General features: G+C 44.8%; 1 protein-coding gene across 1 annotated transcript in view; it reads right to left on the bottom strand.

The window, feature by feature from the left end:
- LOC120542727 (peroxisomal N(1)-acetyl-spermine/spermidine oxidase-like) overlaps positions 1-14,111 on the bottom strand; it is an 85,385-nt gene that overhangs the window by 40,574 nt on the left and 30,700 nt on the right. The window contains exon 8 of the mRNA XM_039775365.1: positions 9,013-9,246. Coding sequence (XP_039631299.1) covers positions 9,013-9,246 — 234 coding nt within the window. The remainder of the gene's footprint in view (positions 1-9,012; positions 9,247-14,111) is intronic.

Raw genomic sequence — 14,111 nt, 5'->3', positions numbered from 1 at the left:
TTACAAATATGAAGACAAAAATGATTAGATGAATACTTTTTATTTTTCCAAAGTAGGCCCTAGAGTTATGATGTTGCATTTTAGTTTTGACTTTGTTGTTACCTTTGACCTTCTCGCTTGACTTGTCCTTTCGGTTCTGGTTGCTCTCCTGATTTTTGACTAATAGTGTGGTGGCTTAGTGACCGGATTCAAGGGTACCCTTACAGGGCGGAAAAAGCATCAAATTGGGCACAGTTCTTCCTTAAGTTCAATAGAGTTATTTTAGCCTAGCAGCCCTGATGGGATTGCACAATAAACAGTATAAAACACAAAATTAATAGGCATGAAATATCACAATTGTTTCAGTTCGGCCTAACATAACCCTGATGGGAATGTCAATAACTCAGCATGTGATAAAAAAAAAACTTAACCAAATCAAATATATTGTAGATATTGTGGATTCAGAACGCATTGTCACTTTTAGATAAGGAACAATTGACCAGTGGTGTTACATTGCAATGGAAGCAAGAGGCTTTATTAATCCTTCAAATCCACGTTCTGGGCTGAAATGGGTATTAGGCCCAATTGGTTTTCCCGGGGGCTGGGAAAAATTTATTTTGATGTTTTGGAAAACTCCCTTCTGGTTTGCTGTGCTTTAAAAGACTAAGTGGACCTTAGATAAAGAATCAGATAGCCCACTTGTCAAAAGAGGTTTTGACAATCCCGGGTTTGCTAAAACTAACAAATTCCCCTGCCTTTTCCTCCAAACCAGCATGAAATAAATTTAACCCATTTGCAGTGGGAATATTGAAAACTTGCCAAACCTGAATGAATTAAAGGAAAAAACTAGCTAAAGGGTTTTAGGGAAGAACCCAGATAGAACTTACATAAAATTTAACATAACGGGTTTTAAATTAAACTTTCCCAATAAATAACACCCTTAAGTTCAACCCGGAGGCATCATTTAAATTTTTCCCCGCCGGGTTTTTTTACCTACTGCGGTAAGGGGGAAATTCCTCGTGCTTTGAGGCACGGCTGTGGGGACTGCAACTTTTTTTGGGTCCGTTCGCCTTCCCGTTATCGCCTCCTCGAAAAAAATTGCTGGCACTCGGCCCTTAACATCGCACTTTAACAGGGGGAAGATCAAAAACTTAAAACCATGTTGCATTTTGGACTTAAGGGAAAAATGAAAGAATGCCAAAAGTTTATGACTGAAATGCATCCATCCTCTGGGTTCTGAGCCAAGTTGGGACAATTCCTCAGCTCCAGGTCTAAAGGGAATTCTGAAGAAGGATATGTTGCACTTTTTATAGATTTCCCTTCCTGGTGAGCTTTCCCTTTCCCCAAATAATGTCTAAAATTAGTGAGTGGGGTTTTCTTCTTGGGTGACATTGCAACAATTTTAAAAACTAAAAAGTTTGTGATCTAAGTTATATTATTAACCTTAATTTCATGTTATGGAGTTAAGTGTTCAATAAAACTCAGCCTTTTGAAAATTCTGGAAATTGTTCTTTTGTTCATTGAGATACTGATTAAATTTGTACTTTTTAAAAAGGGTGTACTCATTTATGCTGAGCACTGTATGTATGTATATATATATATATATATATATATATATATATATATATATATATATATATATATATATATATATAGTGGCAGGAAAGTATTCAGACCCTCTTCAATTTTTCACTCTTTGTTATATTGCAGCCATTTGCAAAATCATTCAAATTAATTTTTCCCCATTAATGTACACAGCACCCCATATTGACAGACAAAAAATAATTTTTGAAATTGTTGCAGATTTATTAAAAAAGAAAAACTGCCTGGTTGTCTCCAGACACTGAGGAGAGGCAAGACACATGACAGCCCGCATGGAGTTTGCTAAAAGACACCTGAAGGACTCAGAGATGGTGAGAAATAAGATTCTCTGGTCTGATGAGACCAATATAGAACTTTTTGGCCTTAATTCTAAGCGGTATGTGTGGAGACAACCAGGCACTGCTCATCACTTGTCCAATACAGTCCCCACAGTGAAGCATGGCGGTGGCAGCATCATGCTATGGGGGTGTTTTTCAGCTGCAGGGACAGGACGACTGGTTGCAATCGAGGAAAGATGAATGCGCCAAGTACAGGATATCCTGACAAAAACCTTCTCAGAGTGCTAAGGACCTCAGACTGGGCTGAAGGTTTACCTTCCAACAAGACAATGACCCTAAGCATACAGCTAAAATAACGAAGGGGCTTCACAACAATTCCTGTGACTGTTCTTGAATGGCCCAGCCAGAGCCCTGACTTAAACCCAATTGAGCATCTCTGGAGAGACCTAAAATGGCTGTCCACAACGTTTCATCCAACCTGACAGAACTGTAGAGGGTCTGCAAGGAGGAATGGCAGAGGATCCCCAAATCCAGGTGTGAAAAACTTGTTGCATCTTTCCCAAGAAGACTCATGGCTGTATGAGCTCAAAAGGGTGCTTCTACCAAATACTGAGCAAAGGGTCTGAATACTTAGGACCAGGTGATATTTCAGTTTTTCTTTTTTAATAAATATGCCACAATTTCAAAAATTATTTTTTTTGTCTGTCAATATGGGGTGCTGTGTGTACATTAATGAGGGAAAAAATGAATTTAAATGATTTTGTAAATGGCTGCAATATAACAAAGAGAAAATTGAAGGGGTCGAATACTTTCCACTGTATTTTATATATATATATATATATATATATATATATATATATATATATATATATATATATATATATATATATATATATATATATATATATATATATATAGCCAGGAGGAGCCTCCCAACAGCAGGATCGGCCCCAAGTTCCAGCAGGGCCTTATGGACTATGTAGTGTTTTTACACAGCCCTGCTGGATACCTTGGGGACCACCGGAGTCACTGTAGGGGGCTCTGGGCTCTTGTGTGCCCTATAACCCGGAGCGCCACGGTCATTGGAGCCACACTGGCGATCGGCAGGATTCTGGTCGCTGTTGGCAGGGGACCGCATTCAAAATAAATTTCATGTGGGCAGACAACCCTCGTGGATTCCCCAGCTTTTCACGAAGTACAAACACCACCGCTACTGAAAACACTACGGGCGCGCCAGTCCAATCCGAGAACGGGGGCAAGAAGACCGGGAAAAGAAGGTCAGTCCTAGGGGTTCAGGGCCTGGACGGAGCGAATGACCGGGCCTACCTGACCGGAGCGAGAAGACAGAGCGCTATTCGGCCGAACAAGCCCGGCAGCAAGAACTCGGGATACGGACAGCTGTCGGCCGGGCTCCTATACAGTCGGGTGCCGCCATCGCTAAGGCAGCTGCAGGTAAACGCCCGACGCTCAATTCATATATATCCTGTTTTGCAGCGCCTGCAGACAGATCACAGCAGCGCTCAGATACCTGCCTCACGGTCCGACAAAATGGCGGCAACTCCCAGAAGTGCAAGTCGTGACGCGAGATGGCTAGAGACAGCCGCGATCGACGATGACAACAGACTGGTCACCTGCCGTGGATTCCGGGACGGTGAAGGTAACCCGGAGTCCTCCGACGAGGCGGGTCGTCCCCTGACGGGTCCGAGCCTCCTGGACGGGTTGTGGCTGAAAGGTCTGCAGTCGTGAAGGACAACGCAGATCTCAGGGGCTTGTAGTAGCCAGCCGTCCCTTTGAGAGACCCAAGTCCAAGAGCCTTTCGCGACCCAGCTGAACACGTCCAGGAGGAGGTGCCTTGGTTCCCGGCCGGAGGGTAAGCAAAACGAAAGCGAAAATACAGCCGCTGTAAACATTACCTGTATGATTTACGGGCCTCGAGGAATACCGAGCCCCTAGCCGCTTCTTGCGGATTTGAACAACTGAAGGAACGAGAGGAGGAACTGGGAGCGAGCGCAGCACCCCTTGAAGGCACTGATGGGTTTTGGCAGCGCTGGGCTGGGAAGCTCGGAGGTGTGCGCTGCGAGTGCAGGCGAGTCCCTCCGCGCTGTAGAGCATAAAGGGACACAGTGCGAACCGGCACCGCAAATGATAAGTAGCCGTGTCAAAGCACCGTAGCCCGACAACAGAGAGGGCACAATGACCGACTGGTTTGAAGAAAGGAGTAATGGTCCGGGCATGCGGTGACATGCCCGCTGGAGCCGCACGAGCCCCCAGGTCCCAACCGTCGTATGCGGGTAGCGCCGTGATAGGAGCGCCGGGAAGCGCCGCCGTGCCGGTGCAGCTGAATGGTGCTGTTCATCGGGCAAGTCGGTACTAATGAGCCGCCCTAATAACCAAGGACAACGGTGTGCAAACAGCAAAGAGGCTCTCTCTTTCGAGTAGAGACAAACTGTGCACAAGCCTCAGACGAAACAGGAGATCCCCAAAATAAAGCGTGGGACTCCTGACACTATCAGAGAGAGGGCAAAGGCAGCAGCGGCTATAAACCCCTCCTTGGCAGAGAAAGGGCGGAGGTAACGCTGACGGAATTCTGAGGTGTTTCTGGTCTTGCAGAGGGAGACACCCAGGAGGACATCGTCGTGTTACAACTGCGCCGGCTGGCCACAGTGCCGAGACTGTTCCCCGGAGGACAGGGGACGGCGGATAAAGGATACACCATTCCCCAAGGTTCGCGGAGACATGGACAACGCAGCCAGGGTCCGGCTGACGTGTCCTCTGGAGGAGGACGTCCAGCGGCAGGACGCCCACCCCAGTTGTCGTCCACGGGGGTGGGGAGGTGGAGGACTGCCGGCTTCCCCTGCCAGTCCGACCCCAGGCTGCCAGGAGGAGCTCTCCGACAGCAGGATCGTGCCCCAAGTTCCAGCAGGGCCTTATGGACTATGTAGTGTTTTTACACAGCCCTGCTCTTGTGTGCCCTATAACCCGGGAGTACGTCATGGTCATGTGACAGGAAGGAACGACGTGCTCCCGGGTTGATAAAAAAGGACTTTTTGCCCTGACCTGGAAGGAGTAAGGAACTGTGGACTGTTGGGACAGGAACACCTCCGGGTCAGGGGCTATAAAGGATCGGTGCCTCAGTCCAGACACTGAGCTGAGCTGGGAGGTAGAGGAGCAAGTGTCTGGGTGAGGAGGAGAGAAATTATAGAGTTTGTAGTATTGTAGTTAGTGGTTTGAATAAGTAGTGTGGAGGGTGCTTTGTGCACAGTGTTACTAAACAATAAAAAGTCTTGGACTTTTACCTGGTGTCTGGAGTTGTACCTGAGGGTTCAAGGGAGCACTAGCCCCCTACTGCGACTATATATATATATATATATATATATATATATATATATATACACACATACATATACACACACATACTGTACATACACACACACACACACACATACATACATACATACATACATACATACACACTTTTTACTATACTTCAATTCAATCAGAGTGCCATTGAAAATCGTTATGCATGCTACACTTGCCACTTGGATCTACAACATTGAATCACAGTAGATTTAGTTTGGCTTTTTTAACACTTAAGACTCTTTAATGTTAAGTGAAAATATATGTCTGCAAAATGATTGAAATTAATTACAAATATGAAGCCAAAAATGATTAGATGAATACTTTTTATTTTTCCTAAGTAGGCCTAGAGTTATGATGTTGCATTTTAGTTTTGACTTTGTTGTTACCTTTGACCTTCTCGCTTGACTTATCCTTTCGGTTCTGGTTGCTCTCCTGATTTTTGACTAATAGTGTGGTGGCTTAGTGACCGGATTCAAGGGTACCCTTACAGGGCGGAAAAAGCATCAAATTTGGCACAGTTCTTCCTTAAGTTCAATAGAGTTATTTTAGCCCAGCAGCCCTGACGGGATTGTACAATAAACAGTATAAAACACAAAATTAATAGGCATGAAATATCACAATTGTTTCAGTTCGGCTAACATAACCCTGATGGGAATTCAATAACTCAGCATGTGATAAAAAAAACTTAACCAAATCAAATATATTGTAGATATTGTGGATTCAGAACGCATTGTCACTTTTAGATAAGGAACAATTGACCAGTGGTGATGCCATTGCATGTGCAGCTTACCATTCCTCTATAGAGCCAATGGTGGAAGACCCCCCCAGCAATATGTGCCATGCTTCCTTTGTTCTATGAAAGTCTGCTATACCTGCCATGATTAAACATGGATTGTATGTAGTAAGAAAGGCTGTTGAATTTTTGAATCCTGGACAGATTCCCCGTTACAACATTTGACCAGCCTCTTTTTGCCCTAGCCAAATTGGAACAGTGGAAATGGCCGGACACTCATGGTGAGAAAGTGTAAGTGGTTATGCTTGGAGACTTGCAAACTGAAATGGCTCTGTGGAATTACTTGGGTGATCTCCTTGAAAGCTCAGGCTGGACAGCCGCCTGCCACAGCTGAAGTAGTATCATCTGGCATGGCTGACTCGCTTTCTGAAGGCTGCCCACCTAACTCAACTAGGCATGCTCATCAAGTCACTGTGCTTGCCCTGCAGAATCTTCAAAAGGAGGCTTTCATGCTTAGTACAGGCCCAAAAGATGAGGAAGCAGCAGAGGCAGTAAGAACTTGATACACCATGAATAGGGTTTCTCAGTTCAGAAGACTTTCCACACACAGGTGATAAGCCTCTGTGAAGCTATGAGACAAGATGGGCAATCCATTCTTGGTTGATTTTCCAGAACTAGGTACTCTTGATAGCCGTATCTGTACAGGTCAACTGGTGACTGACTCACTCCGCTGCAAGGAGAACACAGGTAAGAGACAATACCAAGACTTTGTTAAGTGGGTTCTTGATGAGCAAACTCACTCAATTAATGATCCTATAAAAAGAAATTCGCTGGCACTCTTCAGTAACCCTAAATACAAGTCTACTCCAAAGCAGGGCAAGAAGATCAAAGAACTGAAGAACAATGTTGCACTGTTTGGGCAGCTTTACATTGCTATGCAAAACCGCGAAGGTGACTTAGAAGAGTTTTTTGCACACGAAATGCAGTCATTCTCTCCTTCCCTGTCAGACTTCGGTGAGCTTCACTTGCTAGATACCAAGTCTGATCTGCTGCAGTGCCTTAAACAGCCTGATCAGGGTGAGGCACCTGTTTTATATGACTACCAAGTTCTGGACGGAGCTGCTATCATCCGCTTCCTGCCCATTAACACTGTTAACACATTTGATATGTACGCAAGTGGTGTTTTCAACCCTTACCTTGAAAAGCTGCTGCAAAATTGCAACAGGCTAGATGTTGTTTGGGACAGCTACATCTCAGGCAGTTTGAAAGAGACAACACGAGAAAAGAGGGGAAGCGGCGAACGCAGAAAGATGTCCGGTCAGACAAAGCTGCCACGTAACTGGATGGATTATCTCAGTGACCCAACCAATAAGAAGGAGGTTTTTGCTTTTTTGACAAATAAGATTGAAGAGTTCAAGTGGTCACCAGAGAAAAAAAAAATATATGTCACATCAGGACATGCTGTTTCAGTTCTTGGTTCTGGTTCTCCCATGAATGCAACCACAAGGAGGCTGACACTCTGATTGTTGTACATGTACAGCACACACTGAAAGACGCAGCAAAAAGTGTCATTGTGTGTACTGTACACACCAACGTAGTAGTCATCCTTGCAGGCATATTTCATGACCTAGTCATCACACAATCTGCTGCTGATATTTGGGAGGCCTTTGGCACAGGCAAGAAGCACAGATTTTACCACATTAACGAAATATGTGCAAACTTGGGTGAGCCAAAGTCAAGAGCGTTGCCTGTGTTCCATGCATGCATGTTCGAGCTGCGATACAACTTCAGCTTTTACTGGTAGAGGTAAGAAGTCAGCTTGACAGGCCTGGGAGACATTTTTAAATCTTTCCAAACATCCATTTCAGCAGTTGACTTCTGAATGTGTACAATTCAAAACGCTTGAAAGACTGACTGTTATCCTGTATGATAAAAGCAGCCCTTTGATGTCTGTGAATCAATTAAGAAGATAACTCTTCTGTCATGCAAACTGATCAATGGAGAAACTGCCACATACACAGGACGCACTACTTCTGTATATACAAAGGGTTGTATATCAGACAGGAATCTGGACGACAAGCTTACAAACGGACCAACTGATTCCTTCTCCATTGGGCTATGCATGGGTGACAAAATCAGGGTCATGGGTGCCACAATGGACCACTCTCCCTGCAGTGAGCTGTTCAAATGTTCCTGTAAAGGCGACTGCACCAGATGCAAATGCAGTAATGCAAATCTGGACTGCTCACCACTGTGTAAATGCATGTGCAACAAATAGAATAAATCTGAAAACTATTTCATAGTGATGTAATAATTTGTGATTGACTTGGTGACTCTGTCAAAGACGGTTAAGTTTCGAGTTTCGCGTATCTACGTCTGGTTTTTATAGTGCACGGACAGTCATTTTTGGGTCATTTTGACAACAATTTTCATTACTATTGGTAAATCTGCAGTTTTGTGGTTTATTCAAGTATTTGTGAATGACTTGGTGATTCTGTCAAAGACTTTAAAGTGTCAAAGTCTGGTTCTTTTAGTGCACGTACGGTCATTTTTGGTCATTTTCGCAGCAATTTTCATTGATATCGGTATATCTGCACTTTTGTGTTTTTTTTCAAGCAATTATTTTGGGCTCCTAGATCAAATTCTTTCATAGACCCTAATGATTAGCCATGCAAAATGTGGTGCTTTTATCCGCTCTGTTACGGTAATCTCACTAAGCCACCACACTATACAATTGTGGCCCTAATTTTTTGTTTGTTCCAAAAAAAATAGTTTTGCTAGAATTAAATGGGGATGACCGGTTTGGCACCCCAACAGTATCCAGTGGTGACTTGCAGTTCCTTCACTCTATGACACTCTGTATTCGTCTCTTGGTTTCCTCGACGCTCGTAACAATCCTCCAGCACCCTAATGTGTCCCTAACATGGAGTGCACCCCATCTATGGTTGCCTCCTGCTTTGTGCTCTAAGCTGCAGAGAAAGCAACCTCAACCCCAACCATCCTTAAGTAATTAATGGATGGTAAAACAAATTCTTCCACAAGCTGTAAATCCTGTCTTACCTTTCTCGTGGCATGACCTCATACCACGGTATAAACCGAATCCATTCTTTTGGTTCACTGATTATTGCATTGCCAGGATGTTCGTCTTCCCAAATGAGGTTGATTTCCTCCACGCCCTCTTCCCAGAATGGCGTGTCATACTCCAGGAAGATCTTATTCATCGTGCCAAACCCCAACGTCTCAATTGCTAGAGTCTTTTCCGAAGGGAGTGGGGTGGATAAAAGATTTTGCCGTCTGGAAAAAACGGCAGATTAAACGGTTTTTAGAAACCCCTTAAAGCCCTTTTAACCTCCTGGTACCCCCCAAAAGGGCCAAGGGAGGTTATTGTTCCTTCGGCCGTATAAAACTAAACAGTTAAAATAACCCCCTAAAAATCCTGAAAGGATTGGGGGGCCTCAGGAATACCTCCCATACTTTTTAGATATTAAGAAATAAAAGGGAAAAGAGGAAACTGGGACTGCAAAGGAAATGAAGGAATATGGGGTTTATGCCGGGGCTGGAACTCCGGGGGGTGTAGCTGGGGGTGCAAGCAGCCTCCTCGGTTTAGACATAAAGGGCATTGTCCAGGGACATAAAGTATGCTGCAGCCCGTAGTTTTTGGGGACACAATGCCCAAATGGTTTAAAAAAATATTGGCATGCGGGACATCCCTTTTGGACGCGTTCCCCATCCCCAAAACCTATGTTTGGGGTAAAGCCCCTGAGAGACGCCCAGCCCCGCCGCTAGCTAATGGAGGCTGTCATGGGCACGTACAAGCCCCCTAATCACGAAACGGGTTGGCCAGGAGCTTTCTTTCGGTAGGGGCATTAAACTTCCGTTTAGAACGGAGACCCCAAATAAAAATTTTTCTCCTAATAAAAGGGGAACAAAAGGCCAAAACCCCCGCAGAGAGGGGGCTAAATGGGCCAAACCCATTTCTGGAAAAAAGGGGACCCGGGGGGAAAAAATGGCGGTTTAAATGTCGGGTGGGCAGGGGAGACGCCGGAGGCCCTTTAAAACGGATAAAGGTTTCCCATTAAGGTTGGTGGGAGAAATGGTTAAACCAAGTGCTGGTCCTCTTAGGGGCCCCCTAAAAGGGGGCTCCCCATTTAATAAAAAAAATAAATGTGAGGACTGGTTTCCCTTCAAACGGACTTTTTGAGGGAAAAGTTTTACAGCAGGAAAGGTCCCAAGTCCCGCCTGGAGCCGCACGAGCCCCCAGGTCCCAACCGGGTCGTATGTGCGGGTAGTAGCTTCGTGATAGGAGCGCCGGGAAGCGCCGCCGTAAGCCGTGCAGCTGAATGGTGCTGTTCATCGGGGCAAGTCGGTACTAATGACGCCGGCTCCTAATAACCGAAGGACAACGGGTGTGCAAACAGCAAAGAGGCTCTCTTTTCGATAGAGAGACTCAAACTGTGCACAAGCCCCAGACGAAACAGGAGATCCCCAAAATAAAGCGTGGGACTCCTGACATATCAGAGAGAGGGCTAAAGGGCAGCAAAGCGGCCATAAACCCCTCCTTGGCAGAGAAAGGGGCGGAGGTAACGCTGACGGAATTCCCGAGGTGTTTCTGGTCTTGCAGAGGGAGACACCCAGGAGGACATCGTCGGTGTTACAACTGCCGTCGGCTGGGCCACGCAGTGCCGAGACTGTTCCCCGGAGGACAGGGGAGCGGGCGGATAAAGGATACACCATTCCCCCAAGGTTCGCCGGGAGACATGGACAACGCAGCCAGGGTCCGCTGAGGTCCTCTTGGAGGAGGACGTCCCTCGCGGGGCAGGACGCTCCACCCCAGTTGTCGTCACGGGGGGGTGGGGGGAAGTGTGGAGGACTGCCGGCTTCCCCTGCCAGTCCGCACCCCCAGGCTGCCAGGAGGAGCTCTCCCGACAGCAGGATCGTGCCCCAAGTTCCAGCAGGGCCTTATGGACTATGTAGTGTTTTTACACAGCCCTGCTCTTGTGTGCCCTATAACCCGGGAGTACGCATGGTCATGTGACAGGAAGGAACGACGTGCTCCCGGGTTGATAAAAGGACTTTTTGCCCTGACCTGGAAGGAGTAAGGAACTGTGGACTGTTGGGACAGGAACACCTCCGGGTCAGGGGCTATAAAAGGACGGTGCCTCAGTCCAGACACTGAGCTGAGCTGGGAGGTAGAGGAGCAAGTGTCTGGGTGAGGAGGAGAAAATTATAGAGTTTGTAGTATTGTAGTTAGTGGTTTGAATAAGTAGTGTGGAGGGTGCTTTGTGCACAGTGTTACTAAACAATAAAAAGTCTTGGACTTTTACCTGGTGTCTGGAGTTGTACCTGAGGGTTCAAGGAGCACTAGCGCCCCCTACTGCTACTATATATATATATATATATATATATATATATATATATATATATATATATACATATACACACATATATATATATACATATATATACACACACACACACACACACAACATACATACATACATACATACATACATACACACTTTTTACTATACTTCAATTCAATCAGAGTGCCATTGAAAATCGTTATGCATGCTACACTTGCCACTTGGATCTACAACATTGAATCACAGTAGATTTAGTTTGGCTTTTTTAACACTTAAGACTCTTTAATGTTAAAGTGAAAATATATGTCTGCAAAATGATTGAAATTAATTACAAATATGAAGCCAAAAATGATTAGATGAATACTTTTTATTTTTCCAAAGTAGGCCCTAGAGTTATGATGTTGCATTTTAGTTTTGACTTTGTTGTTACCTTTGACCTTCTCGCTTGACTTATCCTTTCGGTTCTGGTTGCTCTCCTGATTTTTGACTAATAGTGTGGTGGCTTAGTGACCGGATTCAAGGGTACCCTTACAGGGCGGAAAAAGCATCAAATTTGGCACAGTTCTTCCTTAAGTTCAATAGAGTTATTTTAGCCTAGCAGCCCTGATGGGATTGCACAATAAACAGTATAAAACACAAAATTAATAGGCATGAAATATCACAATTGTTTCAGTTCGGCCTAACATAACCCTGATGGGAATGTCAATAACTCAGCATGTGATAAAAAAAAAACTTAACCAAATCAAATATATTGTAGATATTGTGGATTCAGAACGCATTGTCACTTTTAGATAAGGAACAATTGACCAGTGGTGATGCCATTGCATGTGCAGCTTACCATTCCTCTATAGAGCCAATGGTGGAAGACCCCCCCAGCAATATGTGCCATGCTTCCTTTGTTCTATGAAAAGTCTGCTATACCTGCCATGATTAAACATGGATTGTATGTAGTAAGAAAGGCTGTTGAATTTTTGAATCCTGGACAGATTCCCGTTACAACATTTGACCAGCCTCTTTTTGCCCTAGCCAAATTGGAACAGTGGAAATGGCCGGACACTCATGGTGAGAAAGTGTAAGTGGTTATGCTTGGAGACTTGCATACTGAAATGGCTCTGTGGAATTACTTGGGTGATCTCCTTGAAAGCTCAGGCTGGACAGCCGCACTCGCCACAGCTGAAGTAGTATCATCTGGCATGGCTGACTCGTTTCTGAAGGCTGCCCACCTAACTCGAACTAGGCATGCTCATCAAGTCACTGTGCTTGCCCTGCAGAATCTTCAAAAGGAGGCTTTCATGCTTAGTACAGGCCCAAAAGATGAGGAAGCAGCAGAGGCTTGGAGAATTGACATGCTGTCAAAAAGTCCTACTTTTATGTTCTGGGACATGATCATGAGATATGAAACCCTAATTCTGATTTTCATCAGGGCTCACAAAGAAAGAAATTTCCCACTGTATGTTGATGTTTTGGAAGAACTAACCCCTCTGTTTTTTGTGTTGGACCATGTAAATTATGCAAGATGGACGCCTGTCCATATCAGGGACATGAAATCCTTGCCTGACTCGGTCAAAGATGAGTTTCAGAACAAGTCACACTGGGTTTTGTCAAAGACATGTAACAAATTCTCTGCCTTTCCATTTGACCAAGCACCAGCAGATGAATAAGATCGTGAAGCGTTCAGGTGGTGCAGTGGGAATCATAGAAAATCCAATTGCCTTCAGACGATGAATGATTTCAGGACCAGAACTTGAGAGACTACAGAAGGAATTTGAGGAAGAATACCTCCATGATGATGATTCTGACAACAGTAAGAACTTGCTACACCATGAACAGGGTTTCTCAGTTCATAAAACTTTCCACACACAGGTGACATGCCTCTGTGAAGCTATGAGACAGAGGGGCAATCCATTCTTGGTTGATTTCCCAGAACTAGTTACTCTTGATAACCATATCTGTACAGGTCAACTGGTGATTGACTCACTCCGCTGCCTTGAGGACACAGGTAAGAGACAATACCAAAACTTTTGTTAAGTGGGTTCTTGATGAGCGAACTCACTCAATTAATGATCCTATAAAAAGAAATTCGCTGGCACTCTTCAGTAACCCTAAACACAAGTCTACTCCAAAGCAGGGCAAGAAGATCAAAGAACTGAAGAACCATGTTGCACTGTTTGGGCAGCTTTACATTGCTATGGAAAACCGCAAAAGTGACTTGGAAGAGTTTTGTGCACACGAAATGCAGTCATTCCCTCCTTCCCGGTCAGACTTCGGTAAGTTTCACTTGCCAGGTACCAAGTCTGATCTGCTGAAGTGCCTTGAACAGCCTGATCCATGTGAGTCACCTGTTTTATATGACTGCCAAGTTCTGGATGGAGCTGCTATCATCCTTTTCCTGCCCATTAACACTGTTAACACGTTTGATATGTATGCAAGTGGTGTTTTCATCCCTTACCTTGAAAAGCTGCTGCAAAACTGCAACAGACTAGACGTTGTTTGGGACAGCAACATCTCAGGCAGTTTGAAAGAGACAACACGAGAAAAGAGGGGAAAAGGCGAACGCAGAAAAATGTCCGGTCAGACAAAACTTCCACGTAACTGGATGGATTATCTCCGTGACCCAACGCATAAGAAGGAGCTTTTTGCTTTTTTGACAAATAAGATTGAAGAGTTCAATTGGTCACCAGAAAAAAAAAAATATGTGTCACACCAGGACAGGACATGCTGTTTCAGTTCTTGGTTCTGGTTCTCCCATGAATGACTGCAACCACGAGTAGGCCGACACTCGGATGGATTGCTGTA

The sequence above is a fragment of the Polypterus senegalus genome, chromosome 13 (genome assembly GCF_016835505.1).
Source record: "Polypterus senegalus isolate Bchr_013 chromosome 13, ASM1683550v1, whole genome shotgun sequence".
NCBI lineage: Eukaryota > Metazoa > Chordata > Cladistia > Polypteriformes > Polypteridae > Polypterus > Polypterus senegalus.
Note: the sequence above shows the minus strand (reverse complement) of the source record. Positions and strands in the feature narration are given on the sequence as shown.